This window comes from Rhinolophus sinicus, linkage group LG05 (genome assembly GCF_036562045.2).
Source record: "Rhinolophus sinicus isolate RSC01 linkage group LG05, ASM3656204v1, whole genome shotgun sequence".
Taxonomy (NCBI): domain Eukaryota; kingdom Metazoa; phylum Chordata; class Mammalia; order Chiroptera; family Rhinolophidae; genus Rhinolophus; species Rhinolophus sinicus.
The window spans coordinates 70,900,597-70,926,762 of record NC_133755.1 but is presented as its reverse complement, the minus strand read 5'-3'; the positions used below and the strand labels follow the sequence as shown (position 1 = coordinate 70,926,762).

Sequence of the window (26,166 nt, the reverse complement as noted above, 5' to 3'; positions counted from 1 at the left end):
TGAGAACAAAATATTAGAAACAACCAAATTCCCATGTACAAGAATTCATTTGGATAAATGGTGGTACATCTACGTGCTCACGTACTCTATAGCCATAAAAAAAAAAAAAATGTATATACTGAGAAAAGCAAGATGCAAAAGAAATGTACTTAGAATGAGACCACTGGTGTAAGAGAAACAGAAATAAGAAAATATTTGTTGGAATAGGAGAAAAACATACATAGCTTTTGTTTTTTTTCCAAATATAAACACAGTAAGAATAAAGTGAAAAATAATAGAAATATTTATCTATTAAAGGATGGGGTGGGAGCAGGATGAGGGTAAGACTCCTCTGATTATACTTTTCATACCCTTGAACTTTGAAGCATGTAAATGTTTTATACGTTAAAAACTAAAAGTTTCAAAAGAAACTCTAATACTTATTGCAAACAGAAACAAATAAACCTAATTTCTAACGACAAAAACAATTGCAAATAAATCTTCAACTTTACTTGGTAGGCTTATTGTCAGTAGGAATACTAATATTATAATTCTGAAATATGTGCATGTTGTAGCATAAAGGAAATAAATAAATATATTAATTTTATAATGACCAAAATTTTATTGTAGAATATAAATATAAAAGAAATGGAATGTTAAGTAATGCTAAGTTTGAATCAGACAAATCAACATAAACTCATGATCCTCAAAAAACATTATTTCCTATATTATTCCTGTAATATTTTTAAAATATTTTTTTTCAGCTCTGTCTCCTGAAAGAGCACAGAAGCAATAGAATTCCAGGAGCACTGGGTGGCCCCTTGCATCCAAAGGGGTTTCTAAATACAATTTCCTAGTTTAAGAAACAGAGTATCTTGGAGAAAAGGCTGATTAGGTGTAAGGCAAGGAGAGTGCAAAATGAGGCTGAGGTCACTTCCTGTGCTAGAAAACAAGGAAGTGCTCAAAAGCACAGAGGCCAGCTTCAAGGGGCTCCCACACTTGGCCGAACTTGGGACAATTTGAACATCAAAAAGAACAACGACAATGTCTGATAACACACTCAGTATGTATGGGTATGTGTATGTTTACCAGTGTGCATGTGTATGCGCGCGCACACACACACACACACACACACGAAGAAAAGAAAGCCACTTTATAAAATCATACCTTAATAAAAGTTAATAAAAGTGGAAGGAACGACAGGAGTAGAAAATCAGTGTTTTACAACTTCCCAGGTAATCATTCATTTCAGGTAAGGATCATCAGTGGATGCCAAAGTCAGTAGCTAAAAGGTTATTGGGGAATAGAATATTCACATGGACTCAAAATCACCCTACAGATTACTAGGTACAGAGGCAGCAAAGCAACTTTTACAATAAGGAGGCCTAGTGGCCACTGCCTTAACCAAGGGGTCAGACAGACAACAGTGGACACACTGACCATGCATCTCTTGGTGTGAGGCAATGAGAAGGCTCCAATATCATGTAAGTAGGGTCATTTATACATTCTAAATCTGATCATGAGGCAGCAAATAGAAAGCCAGAACTCCGGGGACAACTCTCCACAACAAGTGGCCTGGATTCTACAAAACAACTAGCTAGCTATAAGTTCGTTTTGGGGGAAACTGGGGAAATTTACATATAGACTATGACATTACAGAATTATAACTGCATTAGATGTTAACAGTGGTATTGTGGGAAACAGTGGGATAAAGGATGTATGTATTCAGGGGTTAAATAAATGGATGATATACTTAAGGGTTAAGTGTTACATCTACATTTTGAACGGCTCGCTCAAAATTTTTTTTATATAGAGAGATAAAGGAAATGTGGCAAAATGTTAACAACTGGCAAACTTATGTGAAGGGTGTACAGACATTCACGTGTGTATTCATTGAATATTCAAATGTTCTGAATTTTTGAACTTTTTAAAATAAAAAGTTGGTGGAAAAATGTTACAAATTTTAAAAGTATGTAAGGACTTCCCAAAGCCAACCTGTCTCAGCAGGGCTGTCAGGAGCCACAGTATGTGTGGGTCATCTGGACAGCAGGCCTGTTTTCAGTCACACACAGCCACCCCAAAGCTGCTCAGATGTCTTAGGAAAATGGCTGCTGACTCCCAGACCTAAGTGAGAGTATTAGACGGCGTGGAAGACTATGTTCAACTCTTCAGCTTAGAGTGAGGTCACCATAAGTACAAAGAGGAAAATCCAACTGACTTTTAAGTCAGTTTCAAGCCACCACAAGCATCGTTTTCAAATAGGAAAATGACTACTACCTTAGGTGCCGACCAAATAGAGTCCTAGAGGGAAATGAAACTGGGAAGAGTTCCGCCACACAAGTGGATTTCCAATGAAAATGAAGGCTTAGAAAAGCCACAATACAGTTAATTGGTAGAACCTGAAAATAAACCATCAATTGCCAAGGATGTCTAGGTATTAAAGGCGACCTGTGTTTCAAAGAAAAAATGAAAACGATCTATCAAAAAGTTTGCTGGAAGTATTCTGAAATTCATCTGAAAGGATCAGGAAAAGTGGCTTTGCCTTTTAAAAAAAACTCTCAGCTAAAAGTAAATTAATACATATTTACTAATTTATAATTCCTCACTATATTAGGTTGCAATAATAATCAACTCTACTATACTATACCAACTATATTATACTATACTATATACTATATTACTAATTACTACTATAGTATATACAATACACTATGGTATATTGTACCAACTATATTATATGTATTTGTACCAAACTATATTAGGTTTTATACCAAGTACTGTGGAGAAGATTCACAGAGCAAAAGATACCATTTCAGATAAAAAGCAAAATCACAAATTCAGTAAAAACAATGAAAATGGAAAAAAGGAGGGAAGAGTAAATAAGACAAACCAGTTGTTTTTCAACCAAATAAAATATACAAAATAGAAAAGACACATTCCCAGCATGCTATCTGTCGTCTGTTGAGCATGCGTAGACTGGCACTAATGTGACCTGACTTCCATTTATCTCCGATGGGCATTCTAAACAGACTTCTTACAGATTCTGAAGCAAACAAAGAACTACCTTGATTTTATGAAATAAATAATTTTGTTGCTTTCTGTGTCTGCTTAACTCCCAGTTAAAGCTCACGTGGTGAATATCCCTTTGAAATAAACAGCACAAATTTCTAACAACAAGATTAGTTTGAATGTGAAGTTGAACAGCCTATAGCTATGTTTTGAGTAGAGCATTACATGTTATCAACCCTTACTTTCACTGCATTTCTGAATTCTGAAGAAAGGGGGTGGTAAACATGAAAATAGGATGAATGTGTAAATAACATAAAGCTTACTGTAGCTCATAATCATAAAAATATTTCTCAAGTAGCACCATTTCCAGTGATTCTGATTTGTAAAGACATCAACTTCATCCATTTGTGGTGAGGATTAAATGAGGTATTCATAAAAGCATGGAGCACAGCAGGCACTTGGTGAAAGTTAGCTACGCAAAAACGTCTGGCCTATGTGAAGCACTTCCCCACATCCTTTGAGGACGGACAAAACAGTCATGCATTCATTGGCTCTATTTCACAGATGGAAGCAGCAGAACCTTCTGAGATTTAGTTTGGCAATGTGCTCTCCCTTGCCTCTTACAGGGAACCAATCTAGTCCTTTCAGAAAACAAATGTATTCTTCACTGACATCAAGGACTTTCAGCTATTTAATGGTAAAAATTACACGAAAAAGCCAAATGCGCCCAAAGGAAGAGAAACTGACCCTTTATTTACCCTGATAAATTTTATTCATCAAATATTCATCCCACCTCAGTTCCTGGAACTCTGCTAGTTTGGAAAGATGGGTAAGATACGACTCCTGACTCCTAGCAGTGGGCACAGATGCACACATAATCTCCAATGGGGGGCTGTTGTAAGATTATACATGAAATAATGAGACATAATAAAATAATACACACAGAACGTGTGACTGAACTATTTATGTCAAAAGGTGGGTGGTCAGTCATCTTTTTCAGTGATACTTTTCCTCTGGCTTTTCTTAACAGTCACTTCTTCCTTTCTCAACAAGTACTGTTACATACTGTTTTCTCTCTTTCTCCATTTAACACATTTCTGTTTGTCTTTTGAGACCCAGATCAAAGGCAACCTTGCCTGTGACACCAGGACTCCGTTATCTCCCTTCTCTATTTCCACCATATTAGAGCACTTTCCATGCTTTTCTACTGCTCTGCCACCTTGGTCAAACAGCAGAGAGGTCAGCTTCAGGACCCATACCATCCAGCTAATCCATTCTCTCCCATCCTTTAACTGCCTTCAATTTCCATGTTACTTGAAGCAATCACAAAGGGCTGATGTGCTCGGTGTTTTCCTTCTACATACCAATTGCTGCCATATTTGTGAGCCACCCCAGTGCTCAAGTGAACGAGCCATCTAAACAAGACTCCTGGGGTCCAGGCCACTAAACAACCCTCAATTCCCATTCACATCCCTTACAAGCACTGACTCACTTCCTGAAATACCTCATTCTCTCCTGCAGATTTAAATCTGGCCTCATCGTAACTCCAATTCTACAATTGCTTGGACAGGAATCACCAAGGCTTCTTTTCAGATCTCGTGACTGTTTTCAGGTCTCTTCCATCTGAGGTGGCTGTCTTCCCCTCTCTTGTGGTCAGGTCCCCCTCCAGCCTCTGCAAGTCCCTGCTTGGTCTATTCTAAACACATCTCTGCCCCTACCTTAAATGTTGGTTCCCTCAAGAGTGCCATCTTTGATCCTCTTCCTTTCAAGCAAATTTATATACAGAGAGACTAAATCTATTTCTCTGGTGCCAATTTCCAACTATGAATTGACTTTAGGATTTCCCCACTTAAGTATCCTAGTACCACATCCAAACTTTTGTTGTTTTCTACCAATTCTTTCTCTCATGCCCTGTCATCAAATCTTCTCATTTTCCCTTGGTCATGTCTAGAGAAATTAGCCCAGTGGCAGGTACACCCTACACCCCGAAGTTGGTCTATTAGGGTGGTGTGACTTGACATTTATTTTAGTAGAAAGGCATTTGTTCAAGCCCTTTGAAATACAAATTTAACTCTCCATCTATACCCTTATCCCCACTGCCCCTTTGGCTTCCTCAAGCAGTTTCTCAAAAGCTACAGGCTCGAGAGACTTCCTCAAGTTCTCCTTGCAGATGGAAGACAACTTCACCCTCACTCCTTCCACTCGACAGCCTCTGGAAACAGTTCATGGAAGATCCAATTCATGGAAGATCCAGTTTTCCATGAGCTGACTTCTTGAGTCCTTGGGGTTTCCCAAACTATACTGCAACTAAAAATACAATTTCCCAACTCAGCATACAGCTAAGGAGGGCATCTCAAACAAGATGATGATAATAAAGAATACATAAGACAAATGGTTGGGACAGTTGGACGATTTCACATAAAATTTTAAATTAAGGTCAAGATTTGGTTAGGAAAGGTTCAGAAGTACAACCAGACAAGAAAATGAGAAACAGAAAGGCAAAGAAAGTGTTAAAATGCTTTTTTTAAAGCCATTTTCTGATATGTTATTCACAAATATCTATATCAGCATGATAAAAAACAACAGAAAATTGAAATATTATGATGGCGAAATTAAGTCAACCAGAAAGCCACGGGAATATGGTGGTGAGGGAGCTACCTGACTCTGCTAATGCCAACCTACCTGTCATCTGTTGTGTCCTGTGACACCCTGTGCGTGTGTGTGGCACCGACCGGGCACTAGACAAAAAGCAACAGCAGGAAATGGCATAGGCCCTCGAGTGCCTTAAAATTAGAGGGAAACTGGCATCTCACATCTGAATTGGGGTTTGGCCCATTTGGACCAAGTTTATCGACCATGACAGAATTAACAAATTTCATACTCATCTACAATAAGTACTTTTTCACTTCTAAGCAATCAACATGAAAATATATTATTGAGACTAAGAAAACGAATCCCTCCATAAAAACAAAAACATGTGTGCCCATTGGGACTCAATTATTTTTTTGAGAAGCTTGAAAACAGTATTACTAGTCTAATATATTTATTTGTTTTAGGCTTCGTTGTATTTCAAGAGACCTTTTCTCAGCCTAGGAACCAGCCTTTGGATGTGTCTATAGCTAACAGAGTTACTCACACATCACAACATCTAAGAACTTATACCTGAACCAAATACAAAATCATGGCCTTATTCTGATTTAAGGCTGTTGATGTTGATGTCTTAATCTTTCAATTTTAAATTCACTCAGAAGAAAATCTAGCCACAGGAAAACAAAGGGCGTTTTCCCATAATAAGTTTTACCTTAATAATTCCTATATTCAATTCTTGATTTGTATGGAATTCAATTTGGCCAAGTTCTTAGGTATTTTAAACTAATCTCACATGTGAAAAATTGTTATAAATATGGCTTTGGTTCAATGGTTGGTTGTCACAAAAATAAAAAGACAAAAACCCCTACTTCTTCTGGGAAAAAAAAAAGATGGAATACAAATGGTCCCCAATTTATAGTGGTTCAACTTAATGATTTTTCGATGTTACAGTGGTGTAAAAGCAATATGAATCCAGCAGGAAATCATACTTCAAATTTTGAATTTTGCTCTCTTCCTGGTTTAGCGATGTACAGTACAATACTCTCCTCATGCTGGGCTGTGGCAGTGCCGGAAGCTCTCAGCGAGCCACGCGATCACGAGGGTGAACAACTGACACACGCCGGTGTGTTCACTGTGTTGGATGATTCTGCCCAGCTGTGGGCTAACGGAGGTGCTCTGAGCATGTTTATGGTGGGGCGGCTAAGCTATGAGTTTTGGTAGGTTAGGTGTATTTAATGTCTTTTGTGTGTGTGTGTGTGTATGTGAGTGTGTGTATTTGTGACTTACGGTATTTCCAACTTAACAATGAGTTTATCAAGATGTAGCCTTACCATTAAGTCCAAAAGCATCTGTATACATTTAATGGTAAGTATTGATAGAATCCTTTAGAAATTCATTAGGCAACAGCATGTTTATCGAAATTCAAAACAAAAAAAGTACCGACAAAAACAAGGAATGTAAATTTTTTAAAATTAATCTAAATAAGTCATGGAGTAAGGTAATTCTCACTTGCACACGTTTCTTCCTTTTTTAGATTTTACCTAGAATATTGGTAATTGAAGGGTTCCCTGAAATGAAGGCAAAGTATTTAACAATATCCTTTGGTTTATGTCAAAGTGTGAAAGCATTGCAGACAACCCAGGAGAAGCAGTGGGTCAGGAATGCAATCTCAATTAATTAGCTATCCCAGCTGGGCAGTGGGTTTGCAGCTGTTAACTTGATCAATGACTTACCTAAATGTCATCTCTACTGATTCGCTTATAAATTACCAGCAAGTGAGACTAATGTACAGGTGCTAATTTATTTAAACTGTTCTCTACATTTCTACATAGCTTTATAAACTGCATCTGGCACCTAATGTTAGCTGTCAGTTGTACTTAGACATGCCTGTCCTAACGACTCTGTTCATTAGAAGTGAGCACAAATTATGAAATATTGTGAAAAATGATACATCAAATGGAATGGGCACAGCAAATCAATTAGAGAAACTTCATACGGCATATTCACACTTAGGAGAATAAAACATTCTCGTTTCAGAATGAGGTCTATAATACCAATTAAAAAGTAATTGGTAGACTTCAGCAGTGTTATATATCAATTTGCTGGCTTTTTTCCTGAAATTCTATAGTAATGTCGAAGTTAACTTTTAATTCCCAGAGACATTAGTAAATGCAAGTGTAATTCTGTATTCATAATATTTAATATAACTGAAATTTCTCCAACTTAAAAAATGTATAACTGATACTGCTTACTTCAAAAAGTAAAATGCAAGTATCAGTGGTTCTCAACTTTGTGTGTTTACAGCATAATTTCAAGAAAAATAATTTTTGATGGTACATGTGAAAGGATTAAAAGACTATGATAATAAACAGATTAGCAATAATTGTAACCCAACATCCACTGGAATATAACAATGTTTTACAATGTCTGTAAAATTCCATGGGCACTGTTCACAAGGCCAGTCTTGCATTTAGCCTTGGGTCACTATTTGAGGACAATTGTTTCTGCCCTGCTATGGGGCGTATTTCTTTATAGTTTCCACACATAGAATCTTCTTTTGACCAAAGCATAACTGCTTTATGCTGAATTACTACAAAACAGACTCAGCTCAGTGTTCATTTGACGGATTCCTCCTCACAGTAACATATACTGTCATAGCCCAAAATACTTATTCACTGATCAACATTTGGCAGTCACCTGTGAAATGTTTATGGAACAGGAGTTGAGAACCACTGCATTAAGACCTATTTTCAAAATATTTAGCATGCATTTTAAGTCCTTTCAGCAAGACACCACATGCAAGGTGTGATCAAACAATACGGTGAATATTTAAATAAAAAAAATTTATTACAGTAAAAGACACATTGCCATTAATCCCCTTCAGAATACTCCCCCTTGCTTCGAACACACTTAGCCCATCATTCTTGTCATTTTCCGAAGCAGTTCTGGCAGTCCTCTTTCATGAGCGTCTTTACTTCACCCTCCATCATGACAACTCTCCATGTGACACATCACTTCTGGTACGGCAATTTCTGTCAAATAAAAACATGATGGTGTGTCCTCATCCACCTTATTCACCGGATCTGGCACCATATGACTTCTGGCTCTTCCCCCAAGTCAAAATGACCATGAAAGGTAAATGTTTTGAATTGATTCAGGACATCGAGGAAGCCACGACAGCACAACTAAAGACACTCATGAACGAGGACTTCCAAAACTGCTTCAGAAACTTGCAAGAGTGATGGGATAAGTGTGTTCAAAGGGAGGGGGAGTATTTTGAGGGGGATTAATAGCAATATGTCTTTCACTGTAATCATTTTTAAAATTTAAACATTCACCATATTTTTTGATCATACCCTATACACTTCTGATAGTTAGAAGGGACCTATTTTTCCTTGTATTAGATCTTCTGAAGGTTATTGGTAGCACATAGCGATACAGTGGGAAAGAATAGGTGGTTTCTTTCTTTTTGATATACTTTTAAAAATTAGGCAAAATTAAATTTTTTGAAACGGAGAAAAATCTGTATCTGTCCATGACTAATTTTTTTGTTAATTTGGTATTTTACCAACTAAAAATAATATTTTAAATTAATTTAATACCAAGATTGAGTATTAAATACAGCAAAGTAATTTTGCAAAAAAATTTTTAGCAGATATACAGCCTTAATAATCATTAAAAATCTTCTGAATAATGTAACTTTAAAGTAAATATCAACAGTGACAAGCAGAATTACTTTTATTCATAAAATTATGTGATGTTTCTTTTTATTTTACCAACCCACTTCTGAACTCCTTTTAAAAGCCATATTAAATTAAGGAAACACTAGCATATAAAATTAGCTAAGTATATTTTTCACATATAAGTTATACATGCTGCACTCAGGGAGGCCAGAGGCCGTATTTCTATTCAAATGCAACTTTCTGGAATAAAGTGGTAAACCTAGAAATCAACAAGAAAAGGCCTATGAAGAGCAGACACAGCTGACATAATAAATTCATGATTTTGCTTAGCAGGAAGGGCACAAAGGTCCTTCTGCTGAGTCCAATTGCTCTTAGTTTTAATTCACATGCCTAACAAGTTTAGTTATGCCAGAAGGTTGGAAGGCAGGCGAGAGCAGCTAGAGGCAGACGCACAGACCCAGCCATCTTGAGAGGAAAGGACATGGTGGGATGCAAAACAAAGCACAGCCAGGACATTCAGGACAGGGACAAACATGCACCTGTGCCCCAGTCAGCGTATCACAGTTTAACAACCACACGGAAATGAAAATCCTGAGGCAGTATAAAGGTGAATTATACTCGCTATACTCTACAAGGTTGGGGAAACCACCACTTATTGTAGAAAATGGAACCAAAACAAAGTAATCTTTAAAAGCATAGAAAAAAACAGACTTTGGATACAGAATCACTGTGTACATACAGCCTTGGTTTCTTCAACAATTAATATGTACTACCCCACAGGTTTTTATAAACATTACATGAGCTAATGTATACCAGGCTCCCGACAGCACCTTGCACACGTATAAGAGGTTTTTAGTAAGTGGTGGTATTTTCATTACAAATAACAATTAAAAATAGGTTTCCCTTATCTGGAAAATTCCCTTTTAGTGGTGTATCTAATTTCCTGATCACATTAACAGAAAAATTACTGTACCTAGCTTAATTTATATGTTAAAAGCCAAACACATTATAAAAAGCATTATAACTTCTAAATATATAACAGTAATCACAATGCTCTTCCAAAGATTACCTGGAACCTTAAAATATTTCCCTGATTTTGGATATCAAAGTATTTATTTTTGTCTTTAGAAATGGAAATGCTAAACAAGGTTCCTCAGCTATACTGTCTCTCTTTCAGGTTACACACACAGCTGACTCTTACTAAAATAAGTTTCAAAAACATAAATGAAAACAGGAATCATAATGGGTATATAAATGTTAATGTCTTGGTAACTGTTGGTTGCCACTGTCCTCTTTGCTTTTATACCTATTCAGATGCCAAAGGGAGTGCACTAAATTTAATAAAATGCCGAAAGAGTTCATTGATACAGTATGTGAGACTAGTGCAGCACATCAATCACTTGCAGGGAAGTAGAGCACAGCAGAATGACGTCACTGGTGTCAAGGAAAATGGCTAACACTTACTCCCATGCAGGCTTTTAGATAGTGAGTGAGGTGAGACAAAACACGAACCTACTATATAATGCAACCCCCAGTTTAAGTCACTCAGTGATAAATCAATGTGCTCAACAGTATTTCAGATTATTCTCCCAACATTCAGTCTCAGATGGTATGGAACATTTGTGAGACAAAGGCAATTAGAAGTAAGTAATTCAAATTATATAATTCAAGTAAGTAATTCAAGTTATGGTAGATTTTATTTATTACAATTAATAGTAATGAGAACAATAACACATTGCATTAATCTCATGCTCCTTAGTTACACTCTTAGGTAGGCAAGCAGCTTAGAGATGAGAAAATCAAGTGACAGAGTGCTGTTGACTTGCTAAACATTACAATACTAGTTAGTGACACTGCAACAAATCTCCTTTTCCTGGGTTCTGCATCTTCCTACAACATCACTTCAATTGTAAAGAATTTATCATTTTTTTTAACAGCCATTTAACAAAGTTCTACATGTTCTGCATCTATATTCCTCATAATACAAGAAATTCAGCTTCATTTTAAAAGATTCCACATGTTTTAAAGAAGCAATTGGATGTTTTTTTCACATAAATTCATGATTTCATTACTTTATTGGCTAAATCCAAGGGAGATTTTTATTATATTCTATTAGCACAATGACACAAAATAACATCAACTTACTTTCACTGGATATATACACACAAGCAGTTTTAAAAGTACAGAAAAGCTATACTTCTTATATTTACATAGTGATGTTAAATGTATCTTCTCTGGAAAACAATTTTATATTTTAAAAACCAGAACTAAACATACTGTTTCTACCTGCTTTGAATGATAGGATCCTTTAAGATTTCTCTAAATAATATAAAAAGGATACTCTAGATGGAGACACCAATGTGTGTCTGTTGCAAACACCTTAACAGAAAAAAGCACACAGATATTAATATATGAAAACAGATCATTTAAATCTTAAAAAGGCTTGCTTAAATGCATTTCATAGATGGTTTTGGTTATCATTATTTTAGCAATTGGTTAATAAGCAGTATAGAAAAACCAGTTTCTAATACATAAATAAATGGCTTAGTCTAAATACAGGGCACCTAATTTACCTATGTGAAAATTGTACAGTGAGCCTAGACTTTTAACTAGGTAATTGAATAAAAGTATATATAATGTCTACTCTGTAGAAATTAAATTCTCGTGAAAATAATTTTAACATCCCAAACTAATATTCTAATTAAACATCCAAATAATGAACCACTCCAAGCAACATAATTCATTTTTAATCTTATGTTGTGAAAATGTTTATCCCTTCAGACAGAATTACAAAACTGTTAACTGATTCTTTTTCTCTCCGTCAGCTAAATATGCCCAATGTACATCCAAAATGGTAGTAAAGAAATGCTCAAAAATGCCTTAGTGGTAAACTCAGCTGGATTGTGGGATTGACACACAGGTTACAAGGAGGGGAAGACTAATTTTAAAAACAAACAGTGATTAAAAAAAAAAAAGTGTCTCCCCCCAAAAAATCCCAGGTCCAGATGGTTTCAATAATGAATTCAACCAAACATTTAAAGAATTAATACCAATTCTTCACAAACTCTTCAAAAAACAGAAGAGAACACTTCCAGACTCATCCTATGAAGCCCACACTACCCCGATGTCAAAATCAGACAATAACAAGAAAACTACAAATCAATTAGAAGCAAAACTCCTCAACAAAATGCTAGCAAACCAAATCTGGAAACACATTAAAAAAAAAGATTATCCACACTGACAAAGTGGGATTTATTCCAGGAATATAAATTGGTGTAATACCCAAATCAATTAATGTGAAAAATAAACAATCAAACAAATAACCTTCATCCTTTAAAGTATAAGTTTAATATAGGATAAAATCTATGATTCTTATTAATCTTAATTGACATCTAAAACTTTGTTAGCTTGAGGTCATACTAAAAATTTTACTAGTAATAAGTAATGTCTCATTGAACAATGTAAAAAATAAACAGAAATGTGCATTTGCATCTATCATTCCCAGAACAAATGTATAGGTAAAATAAGACTGTTTTATGGTTGACTTTGTGATTTGTTATGTCATCAGCTTTTTTTTTTTTTTTGGCTTGTTTGTCTTTTTAATCCTAACAATAATATGAAAATATTTGTTACTATTTTAATTTAATAAAGAAAAGGAAAAAAATCAATTAACATAACACACCATACCAATAAAAGAGATGATCATCTCAATAAAAGCAAAAAGAGCATTTGACAATATCTTTATGATAAAAGCATTCAGCAAACTATGTATATGAAAAGGAACTTCCTGTATCTGATAAAAAGCATTTACAAAAAAACCCATTGCTAACATCATGTTTAACGGTTAAAGACTGAAAGCTTTCCCCTAAGATTAGGAACAAGATGAGGATATCCACTCTCACCATGTCTATTCAGCTTTCTTGGAGGTGCTAGCCAGGGCAATTAGGCAAGAAAAAGAAAGCAAAGGTATCCAAACTAGAAATAAAAAAAGAAAAACTATTTCTATTTGTAGGTAACATTTTGTATATAGAAAATCCTAAGGAATCCACTAAAAAACTAAAAACTTTAAAACTATAAGAATTGGTAAATAAACTCAGCACGGCTGTAGAGTCAAGATCAATACTCAAAAATTAATTGCACTTCCATCACTTGCAATACAAAAAAAATCCAAATATAAAATTAAGAAAACAGTTCTACCTAATAGAATTTTTTAAAAAAGAAATTAATGATTTTAATTTAAGCATTAGAAAAATTATTCCTAAGGTATAATTTAAAAGGAATGCCAAAGTTAAACTCTGAAAACTATGAAACATCATTAAAGAAATTAAAGAAGATCTAAATAAATAGAAAGATATCTTATGTCCACGGATCAGAAAACTTAATATTAAGATGGCAATACTCCCAAAATTGATATAGAGATTCAACACAATTCCTATCAAAATCCTAGTTGGTTCTTTGCAGAAACTGATAAGCTCATCCTAAAATGCATATGGAAATTCAAAGGTGACAGAATAGCCAAAATGATCTTGAAAAGAAGGAAGAAAGTAGAAGTACCGGCACTTCCCAATTTAAAAATTTGCTACAAAGCTATAGTAATCAAGACAGTGTAATACTGGCGTAAGGATAAATATATAGACTATGAAATATAATCGAGAGTCCAGAAATAAACCCTCATATTTACAGCCAACTGATTTTTGGTAAGGGTGACAAAACACTTCAATGGACAAATAATAGTCTCTTCAACAAATGCCACTGGGACAGCTGGATATCAAAGAAGCTGAGCCCCTTTCTTACCCAACATATAAAAATGAACTCAAAATGAATCAAAGACTTAGGTAAGACTTAAAACTATAAAACTCTCAGAAGAAAGCATTAAGTATAAATCTTCATGACCTTGGATTAGCAGTGGTTTCTTAGGTATATACCCACGAGAAGTGAAAACATATGACCTCATAGAAACTTTTACAAACATGTATATAGCATCATTATTCATAATAGCCCCAAATGAAAACAATCCAAATGCCTGTCAACTGATGAATAGATTAAAAAAAAATGTGGTCTATTCATATAATGGAAAATTATTTGGCAATAAAAAGGAATGAACTACTGATGCATGCTAAAACATGGATGAATCTTGAAAGCTGTATGCTAAATGAAAGAAGCCAGTTGCAAAAGACCACATACTGTATGATTCTGTTTATACGAAACATCTAGAAGAGGCAAATCTACAGAGACAGAAAGGAGGAAGTAGATGTCTAGAGCTGGGGGGAGGGGGAAAGTGCAGAGTGGCTGCTGAAGGGCACAAAGCTTCATTATAGGGTGATGAAAATGTCCTACAATTAGACTGGTGATGGCTGCACAACTCTGGGGACAGACTAAAAACCAGGGAACTGTATGCTTTAGATCAGGGGTGTCCAAACTTTTTTCAACGTTTTTTACCAAGGGCCATATGCAGTAAAATACACAAACAGCCGGGCCACTCACTTAAGGTGAAGTACATATTGCCTCACCTGGTTTATTTAAGTAAACTAAATATATTTTTGGAATTTGCTGCGGGCCAATTAACAATGGATTGCAAACCGCAGTTGGCCCGCGGGCCGCAGTTCTGACACCCCTGCTTTAGATGAAATGTGAATTATGTCTCTATAAAGTAGTCAAAAAACAAACAAACAAACAAACAAACAAAGAAATAAAGGAAGAAAGGAACAAAGAAAGAAAAGGAAACAGCAAAAGAACTAGTCTCAAGAGAGATTTAGGGGAGCAGAGATGCAGACATTATATTTCTGTTTGGAAAACACAAATCTACAGTATGACTATTATGCCAAGATGCTCATTATTGCTTGATCTTTTTAAAGGTTAAATGTTACTGTGTTTCCCTGAAAAGAAGACCTAGCCAGACCATCAGCTCTAATGCGTCTTTTGGAGCAAACATTAATATAAGACCCGGTCTGGCTAGGTCTTCTTTTCAGGGAAACATGGTATTAAATGGGGAAGGAGATCTTTTGTTTTTGGTCCTTTTCTTCAATTCTTCTTAAAAAAAAATATTGGGGGGTCCTAATGGCTCAGTTGGTTAGAGCGTGGGCTCTCAACAACAAGGTTGCCAGTTCAGTTCCTGCATAGGGCAACTGGACTTGGAGCTGAGCCCTCCACAGCTAGATTGAAGGACAATGACTTGGAGCTGATGGGCCCTGGAGAAACACACTGTTCCCCAATATTCCCCAATAAAATTTTTTAAAAAATTAACTTTTTGAGTATGCAAACACTAGTTACAGCTAGTTACTTTTTATCCTTTTCTTCAATTCTTCTTGAAAATCCTAATTTTTTGAGTGTGTAGCTAAAAATTATGTAATACATTCTGGATACTGTCAGGTGTCCATTATTAAGGAAACGAGACAGATATGAAGAAAGAACACTAGGTTCAAAGTTTAAAGTTTTGAAGCTTTTCTCTTTATCCATACTTATATATTTGAACATGGGGCTTATCCTTTTTGTGCCTCAGTCTCTTCTAAAAATGGAGAAATATGCACTACCTATGATAAAATTAGTGTTATAAAAATAGTTTTCTTAATATCCTCAAGTATTGTCCAGATTATCGTAATATTAAAAAACCGGACAGCAGCTGCGAGTCCCATAACTCCAAATCACCTAGACCTACAAGGACAATAAGAAATCCTTCTGAGTCAAAAATGTTGGTCTGGTGCCTAAAAATGATACTAAAGTACCATTTACAAACAATTAGGAAAGGCATACAAAAAGACGGGAAATCAACTAAAATGCCTAAAAATACAAAATGATTAAAATGATAATATATTTAAAATCATATAAAATGTTAAATCTATAGAACGATGTTGTTGCTCTTAAATATAAATCACCAAGAGATGTTATGTTACTTTTTAAAAAATTAGAACAAGTTTCAAAATCGTTAAATTTAAGTTCTTTTGCTAGCTATTCTGGCATGTCTAGCAAAAAAGTAATACTGATTTATTAATACTTTTATCAGGATCATAGTAATTCAAGAGTGGAGCAGGAATACTGTTTAACTTATTCTCAAATTACTTAGAACATGCCCTCACTTTGAAAATTCAAATATATAGTTAAGTTGATAAAAACACTGGGCTTAGGTTTACTTATGGGATTTCCTACAAACTTGACTGTATTTCCACTACTACTGGTTTTATCATTTTGTGACAAAACCCAGTTTAAGACTATGCTTTAAGCAGGATAAATGTGTTCCAAATCATATATTAGCAAGCATTCATAAGGGCTCCTATGACCTTGAATCAAGGAAAGGATCCATTTTTAGTTAAAATCCAAAACTCACCATATTTCATTATGCTTCAAATACAGAGTAGCATTACTCTTTGAAACCACAATTTCAACTTACAAAGTATAGTGGCATTTTTCCTTTTTTCTGACAGTTTGATTAAAATTTACACAGAGCTAAAGGGCTCAGGCTGAAGAAAAGTGTTTTCAATATCTAAAACTCTACAGAAATTACTTTTCCAACAGAGTAACTGTACTTACATCAATATCTTCTTGGGTGAAAGTTTCGGGATCTTCTCCCATCATGTTGGCTAAATGTCTCTTTCCTATGTTGAATTCCTCAATCTGCTTTTTAATAAAATCCGCTGTATAAGTTTCACGTCTTAAGGCCGCCACATTTTTCTTTGTTGTTACAACTGTGGTATGTCTGAGCCTTAATACCTAGCAGAAAATATAAATGGAAAGAAAATAATTTTAATTAAATAATGATCTTGTCTCTAAATAAAACAGGATATTCAAACAGTTCTCTTTTTATTATGGTACACAGTTGGTAGGAGGCTGCAAATCAGGATAAATGCCTGTTAAAGTTGTTAGGAATTACCCTTTGCTCAAAAGCTTGCTTTTAAAAGCCTGTGCTTACAGAGTAAACTATTAGCATTTCAATACATTAAAAAAAAAAATACTTGTACATGATATGCCACTTCCTTATCTACTACAAGCATCTATATTTGATACTGATCGGTCAATGTCAGCTAGTTGTGATATTCGACACATAGAATGAAGAGTGATATGCCACTCCCTTAAAAAGAGGTAAATGCACCTGCAGACAGAAACCAGCAAGCAGGAGACACAGGAGTAAAGGGGCATGTACTTGGGAACAGCACCCTTAGACTATAGGCTCTCGCCTTGCTTGAGGGTACAAATGCAGTCTTTAAATGCCTTAAAATGATAAAGTTAGCTTAGCTTGAGACTTTATTCCATGGTCCTTATTTTAAGTTGACACAATGCAGAAACTGCTTCACTGAATATGGCGATTTCTTACGATTAATTGGGTTCAATACACTAAGGGTAAAAATAAGGGTTTTCCCATCCTTTTAAACTATCGGTTATGACACCACACTTGCTGTTGTTGATCCTTTTAGGCAGGGGCACTAGGAATTTCCCCCCAAGGCATTCATATTTCACCTGCGATACAGGGAATGAACCAGAAGAATGGTTTCAAGTGACCATTCCACATTCAGTAGCTGGATATGACTAGAACAGATCTTTGTTGTCCTGGCTTTTCTCAAAATCTTAAATCTGTGGTTCTCAACCTCATCCCTGCGTCAACAATTTTTAACACTCTTAAGCAATATTCAGACTTTAAGAGCTGCAATTCTTAGTAACTCATGCATTTCCCTTTTCATAAATACAAAAGCATGTTTCACACACAACAGCACCATCCATCCCTCATCCATTCCATATCCCTTTCGAGAACCAGATTCAAGTAACTCGATGATAATTTGTCACCACAGTTACAATAGAAAGTAGAAAAAATACAGGACATTAAAATACCAATTAATAGTAAACATTATGTTCTCAAACTCTCACAAATTAAACCAGTGATAAAATAGTGTCTTGCTGCTTTTTAATGAGTAAGGGCAATTTAAAATTCCATGAAACTTTATGGTTCATTTTTCCTCAGGAGAGCACAGAGGAGTCTCTCTTTATATTACGAGTCAGTAATTGTATTTTCTTCCAATGCTTTATAAAGATGCAGTTACTATCAATGAATAAAAACATGACAAAAACTTGCTTATGTATAGTTAGCCTGCCCTTTTATAGACACAGCCTGTTTTCATAACCTGCTACCTCTCCCCAGCCACCAGCACCAACTCCCCACCTCAGAAGTTTTACCATCTTGTTTTCACTTTTTCCAGGCCTCCCTCCCTTTAATGATTCCATGTCGTCTGTGAACAATGGAGAAAGTTGCTTCCCATACTCAAGTGTAAATGCTTTTTTGCCCCAAGAATCACGGCACAGGTACGAATTTGAAGGAGAAAAGTAGCAGTCATACAGTAGAGGTAATTCTCCTAAATGTTCCATTGCCAAAACGATTACACTGTTGGTTTTGTAAATAATATGACAAAGTTTTTGTCCATAGCTAAAACAACCCATTCATAATACAGGGAAACCCACTACACCTCCCACCAATCACCAACCACAACCCTCAGAAGGAGAAAATGAGTCTCCCAGGGAATATGTCTCCATTCACTCAAGTAATGAATTCTAGAGGGAAAGCAGCGTTAGGGAGGAAAGTGATGAGCCCAGCTTTGGCACGATGAGCTTGAGATGGCTGATGAGCATCTCAGGCTGTGTGTGTGATCGTGTGTGTGTGATTTTGTGTGTGTGTGTCATGCGCCGAGAGATCTGAGCTAGAGATATACAGTACGTTAATAGTCAGCATGGGACATGATACTGACACCATCAGAACAGGGGAAATGGCAGGCATTGGTGTTAGAATAAGAAACATTTTCTATGCAAAGAAACAAAGTAGTTTGTGAGGGACAGTAGGCAGAGATAAGGTTACTTATATCTTATGGCCACTGTTTTCTAGGACAGGAGACGGTCTGCAGAGTAAGGGGTGATAGGTTTGATGGACTCAGTCCTTCACATCCAAAAAGCTGTTGTAAAGGGTAGACAGAAAAATTAAAGCAAAGAAAATTAAGAAAAAATTTTAAGTAGCCATTTATACTGGATGTAAGCCAAGAGAATATCAAAGAAACAGACAGGAATCTACATCTACACACTATCTGTAATATTTTCTTTGTCAATTTTCTTTTTGTTTCCTATACCAGGGGTGACCCAAAAAATGTACACACATTTTAAGAAAGGAAAAAAATGTATTAAAATTGTAGTACTCAATATATACTGATAACAAAAGATGAATACAAGTCATGTGTGTACACTTTTTTGGCACCCCCAGTATATTTCCTTTGTATGTTTCAGTGGTATATTCAATGCACTACTTAGTTCAGGAGAGTTCTGTCTGCAGGGTACCCTTCAGCATTCTAAAGTGCTCCATTCCCATGCAATACTTTTATCCTGAACTAAATTCTGTTGGATCATAATATTGCAAACCCTTTTAAACTCCCATTTGTACTCCCCCAGAATATCACTGCCCATATTTTTTATTTAAAGTGAGTCATTTTAGGTTTTGCTCTTTTGACTCAATCTGACTTTTTAAATACATGAGAATGTCCCCTTTAAATGGGTTTTAATAGATATTATTCATCTTATTTTACCTTTATTCTTTTTTATGCTTCCTTCCTGTTTTCTTTCTTTCACTATATGGTCTCTGTAGGTTTTTTAAATTTATCTTTTGACTTGGAAATTTAGACAGTATACAGCCTGCTTTTGTTTTACTAGTGATTATCCATGTCTCTGAATACAATGCTTGCATGTATTTCTCCTACCAACTGCAGAAATAAAACAATACGCACTGAATTTTCACCTACTTATTCTGTTTTTTTCAGTTATAGTAATGATCTGTTATTCTGTCCTCCATATATATCAGCTTCTTAGTCTTATTTCTTGACCCTTTTTCCTACATTCTATGATTTTTAACTTTATGTTTTTTTTCCAGTTTTCTACAGCCACTCTGAATTTAGCTTCTTATATCATCAGTCGATCTTCAAAATTCTTTCCTTAACAGTTTCTTTTACACCTTACCCTGTTTCATAGAACTCTCCTTCACCCAACTTTTTTTTTTTAAACTTTTATTTATTTTAAGTGTGTTTTTCCAGGATCCATCAGCTCCAAGTCAAGTAGTTGTTTCAATCCAGTTGTGGAGGGCACAGCTCACACTGGCCCATGGGGATCGAACCAGCAACCCTGGTGTTAAGAGCATTGCACCCTAACCAACTGAGCTAACTGGCCACTCCCTCATCCAACTTTTTATTTAATGTTCTTGCCAGTGTGAAGTAGCTGTAATAAAATAATTCTTCCATTTTGTTGAGTAAACATTTCTTTATATTTTCGTCATCTCTCTTCCATATTGCTCCTTTTCTTCTTTTCTTATCAAAACATTTTAGCATTGCTTCAAGTAAAAGAGTTGATTACTGGCTTGAAAACTCATTTTTCACTTGATTTAAAATTACTCTGTGTCTGCCTATATTTTCCAGAGTTTGTGACATGAGGTGACAGCTCTTGTACTTTCAACATGAGGCTTAAGAAAATAGGTAAAATTATTTATTGTTGTTCATTTAGAAAGAGCTTTCCTTTATTGAATATGTCCCTAATTTGCTATTTTTCATAAAATCTCTTCAGGATCTTTAAAATCTTTTCAAAAATATTTATACATACTCCTATTAAAGTTACAAAGCCATCACGGCATCAGTACCGGACTATTGAATATATTTATTAAATGTTCTGAATTATGCTAGCAATGAAACATAAAAATATTTACTTTCAAAGGAGTCTATTACTTATTAGTACAATCCACTAAGTGAGATGAGAACTGAGTGTCAAATGACCAGATCTTTAGCTAAGGACAGTACAAATTCTTGGAGAGAGTTCACTTTGCCACTGTTAATACAATTCCCAGCAAAATTTTTTACAGGTTCTTTTCCAAGTGAAAAGCTATGACAGCGAATTTTCATCAGACTTTGTTTTTATGGAATTGTATAGATACAACCTGACAGATATGTTTCCTTTTAAAGATAATTAGTGGGCCAAACAAGTGTAATTTCAATTAAGCAGGATGCCAAAGAAGCAGCCACATCCTGACAAGGCAGTGATGTACTAAACCTGGCCACATGCCAGCGCTATACACTACTTTAATGGTATTACAGAGTATGGCGGACTTTCCTTTGTTCAGTTGGATAAAAAAGGAACGAAGAAGAATCTGCTCCTAACTGGAATAGAAAAGACAAAAATAATACTTTGAGAAATAAGAGAAGGTAAGGACTGAAGTCAGACCTGAGAAAATGTGCATAGAAATAATACAAGGACTCCAAGAGAGAGGTTACAGTAATCTTTTTGAACAGGCTTTATCAACTAGAGGCCTCTGAATGCAAGCAAAAGAAACTGACTTTGCTTTACTTAAGCAAAAGGGACATTTCTTAGAAGGCTAATAGGGGTCCATAGACTAATACATGAAGCAGGAAGGGTCCAAAGCATCTGTGGCAGCTAAAAAGCAGGAACTCCAATGATCCACAGCACGATCAATGAAGTCAAAAGGTGGCCATTAAGGTAAAATGGTATTACAACCATCCATGTCTCTGCTCAAGATCTCAAGGGAGGGGATACACAATGGGGCCACCTGGGGTCAGGTGCCGCAGATTGTGGTTCCTCTGTATTGTACCCAATAGGGAAGAACTCATTCCTCCTGAGAATACTGGGGTGCCATTATGAAGGGGAAATGGGTGCCAGGTTAAACAAACAAGGAAACCTACTATATTACTTAAGCAAAATTCACCATTTGTATTTATTCCACAAACTGTTATAAATTAAGAGATTTAACATACCAAATAAAATATATGGACTTTGTTTAAATCCTAGTATAGTTGATTTAAACAAACCAACTATAAAGCTATTGTTGGGGCAACCAAGGGAATTTGGACATGGAATGGGTAATAGATATATTCATTCTGCTGGATATGTTCATAGTAGCATGGAAGCTACGTTGTTGTTTTTGAATATTTACCTGTTAGATATGCACATTTAAGTACCTATATGTAAAATAACATAAAGTCTGAGATTTACATTAAAAGCCTCCAGAAACAAAAAGATAGGAAGACAAATGAAACAAGACTGGCAAAATATTAATAATTGTTGAAGCTGGTTGACATAGCCATGGGGTTCATTATATTATTCTATTTTTGTATATGCTTGAATATGCTTCACTTTTCATAACAAAATTCTAAAAAGTAAACTATTTTACAAGTGCATATAACAAATTTGAGCAACTACTACCATGTTTCTCCGAAAATAAGACCTACCTGGACAATCAGCTCTAATGCGTATTTTGGAGCAAAAATTAATATAAGACCCGGTATTATATTATACCCGGTATTTTATATTACATTACATTATTTTACTATAAGACCGGGTCTATCCCTCCTTGAAACATTCTTGTTTTCTATGATACCACACCGGTCTGGTTTTTCCCCTCCTTCTGCTCATTCTCAATCTCTTGGGGCCTCGTCTTCCTTGGAGGTTTGTCCTTCAGGGCTCTCCTCTGTCTCTCAGTTTGTTCCCCATTCAGTACACCCTCCTTAGGTGATCTAATGCATTTCCAAGGCTTCAATTACCATCTACAAAGTAAGAGGGGACCTGTAAATCATTTAGTTCTTTTCTTGACTATAGACTTGCTTACCTATGGGCCTACCAGAAATCTCCACTTGGACATCTCACAGATGCCTAAAATACAAAACTAAACTCGATTTCATCTTCTAAAATCTGTACTACCTCTGTCGTGCAGGGCGGCCTGCGGGGTCTCTGGTCCCGCCTCCCACATAACGCAGGATATGGTGAGGCCAAAAAGGAACACCCACGGAGCCATAGGTAGGGGAGTCATACCACTATATTCTCTCTGGCGGCACTATACTCTCACTGGAGGCTGGATCCACACTGTCCGCAAACCGCCATCTTCTTGCTAGCCCCCATTCTTTCTCTTCTCTTCTCTCTGCTAGCATAGCCACAGCAGTTATATTAGTGGCCAATGGCTCACTGGTTACAGCTGACGGCCAACTAGCCACAGCTGATGGCCATCCAATCACATTGATGGCCATTTACTACCTGAGCCAGCACCTGTCTATGTGAGGCCGAGAGCCTGGAAACTGCTTTCTGGGGCTCTGTCCCCACAACCTCTTAAGATACCATGTCAGTGAATGGCATCATCATCCAACCATCTGGGAAGGCAGCTTCCCACTGTCCTTAGGGTCAAATGAAATGTACAAATTCTGGTCTCCATCTCTCCATAGACAAAGTTTCGGGAAAATTAAGAAAACAGAAACTGCACAGGTGCAAAGCATTTGAAAAATGTCACTATCTAACCTCTCCACTGTAAGATTTTCTCCATTAAGTCTTCCAGGCCACTGCAGGAGTCCAGTTCTCATTCACCTCCTCTGGCCGCGACCCTCCTGCCTTCTGGACCGCGGGGCACGCGGGAAGGACAGGCCGCAACACCACACCTAGGCCGGGGCTCTCCTTAGCCTGGCAACCAAGTCAAGGGAGGGGTTGCTCTAGTTCCTTCTGCAGGAAACTTCTCCCCTTCACTGCGTCCTGCGAAATCTAGCAACAACCTCCAGGGTGGCCGCTGCAAAGCAATACCCACTTCTCCTCTCTCAACCTCAGACCTCCACTAAGTACTTAAGACCCTAGGGACCTCGTCTGTGGGCACCCAAAACACCAGGGGAAAGTGGAGGCGCAGGATCCACATCCGCGCGCTACAGCGACCAGCGCTTCCACCCCTCCCAGGCCTTACCTGGGATCCGGAGCCTGTTTGCAACTCAGCAGCCGCGCCTTTCCAAAGGCCTTGTCTCCAGGCCAAGTTAACTCTTCCCCGGAGAAAGAGCCTGTAGGAAACTACGGCGCCACAGGACACACAGGGAGCCGCCATATTGGCTGTGGGGCCAGGAAGCGGAGGGGCGGGGCCTAGAGACGGCGCAGGCGCACGTGGGCCGTGTTTCCTGAGGTTTTCGGGAAGCTCTTGAGGGACGTTCGAAAGAGGGGGAGTGTCCTGAGATCTGAGGCCCCTGATAGGGTGCGTGAGTCCGCGGGGCGTGTCCAATCCACTCTGTAGCCCTCCTTCAAAGCGAGCTGCAAAGGTAGTGACTGGGTCGTTCGTCTTGGCTTCTTTCGTCTTATGCATTTCTTGAATTAAGTCGTTCTCCAAGTCTCCTTGGTACTCACTTACATGTGACTTTTTAATCAACCCTTCCTTCTCCTGTCCACTGTTGCACCTACAGCCGGCTATCCCTGAACCGTAGAACTTGCGCAGCCCGCCAGCACCTCCCTCCCTATTCTGTCTTTACCACGTTTTAACACAGACGCTCCTCTGGTCCTCAGCAAGAATGGACTCCAAGCCTTGGTTCCTGCTACCTGCCCACTTAGCATAGGTTTTTCCCTCTTTTCGACTGTGCCACATTTTTCAGCGTCCAGGGTCTCCATCGTCCTCCAGCAACTCCGAGACCACTCACTCACAGGTTCCTTGGGACTCTTAACGTTTTTAGCTGTATAATGCTAACAGGCTAAACTGAAAAGCGGTAAGGACGAAACGCGTCTTAACTCATCTTTGCACATCACTCCCGGTAGTGTGAGTACTAAGCCTTACTTGAAACCCAATCAGAACAAAATAAATAGGTGTTAAATAGAAATGAGTATGCTTTGCCTTCTGAGACTTTTGTCCTCCTGACAGTAACTCCCAGGGTGCTTTACACGGACTACACATTAAATGATGTAGTAAACTGCTCTGAAAGGGTTTCCAAACATTTAGATTTGAAGGATCAGTAAAATTAAAACACAGACACACACACACACAAAATCTAAGGTCACACAAAGTTGTCAAGCAAATAATTGCTATCTACTCTCACCATCATTTCTTAAAATACATTTTAACATTAAAAACGTAGAAATGACATCATCTCAGAATAAAGAGCAGTCCTTTAAATGGAATGCATTTAGTTGTACGAAAATCTGTTGTTCTTTTTGTTATTACCTTTTAGGCTTGTGAAACTCATTAGAAATTGGCAAAGGTACATGAACTAACATTTGGGAAACAAATTTTATAGCTTATTAAAATAGATGGCTTTAAACAGCAGTTCCTACACATTGTAAAAAAATTTTTTAAAACTTAATTGTGGAAATTTAACCAAGTAGAAAACAATCAAATAGGTATGTAGAAGCAGCATATATAGCGTTTTTTAAAAAAGTGACATGTTGGAGCATATAAGAACTAAGTAAATACTGAAATTAGGCTAGGGATTGTGGAGGTTTTATTATTTTTTTTCCTGTAAAATTCATGTTACAATCTTTTACTATATGATATTAAAGCAAATGTAATACATTTCCCACTTCTAGGGGCAACACTTGGACGACTGCATTAAATTTCCTGTATAGCCTTTGAATTTGGGAACAAATACACCATTATAGACTGACATTGGGTACATAATTTGAAGAGAGGAGGAAACACTAGAATGAGGAATGTCCAATAAACATTTAAAATATGAAAAAAAACCCTGTAATTTTACCAAACACCTAAAGCTTATGTTCGTTTTTTTCCTCTCATATACTGACCACCTATTATGGCATAGACATCAAACACCCTAGCTATCAGGATCATTAAGACCCAAAAGTCCAATAAGATGGAGTCATGTCTAATGTGAGGGTTTGGTTCTAAAGTCAGCTGGTTAAGATAAACATAAGGAGAGTTAAAATGTTGAACTAACGAAAAGTGTTGGTTGCTAAGATGTGAGACATCAAGGACTGTTAGATGCTGCTAGTGGGACTATACATTGGTACAACCCTCCTGAAATCAACTAATCAATGTAAGTTAAGGTGAGCACACCCTACAACCCATCAATTACATTCCTAGGTATATACCCTGCAGAAATTCTTGTACAATATACCAGGAGACATATATTTTTTGTAACAATAAAAA

General features: G+C 36.7%; 1 protein-coding gene across 1 annotated transcript in view; it reads right to left on the bottom strand.

The window, feature by feature from the left end:
- The window catches only part of MRPS9 (mitochondrial ribosomal protein S9), a 57,351-nt gene extending 33,192 nt beyond the window's left edge, over positions 1 to 24,159 (bottom strand). Inside the window, exons 1-2 of the mRNA XM_019751696.2 lie at positions 23,992 to 24,159; positions 16,785 to 16,964 (exon numbers count right to left, since the gene is read on the bottom strand). Coding sequence (XP_019607255.1) covers positions 16,785 to 16,964; positions 23,992 to 24,126 — 315 coding nt within the window. The 5' untranslated portion in view covers positions 24,127 to 24,159. The remainder of the gene's footprint in view (positions 1 to 16,784; positions 16,965 to 23,991) is intronic.
- Between the last annotated feature and the right edge of the window lie 2,007 nt (positions 24,160 to 26,166).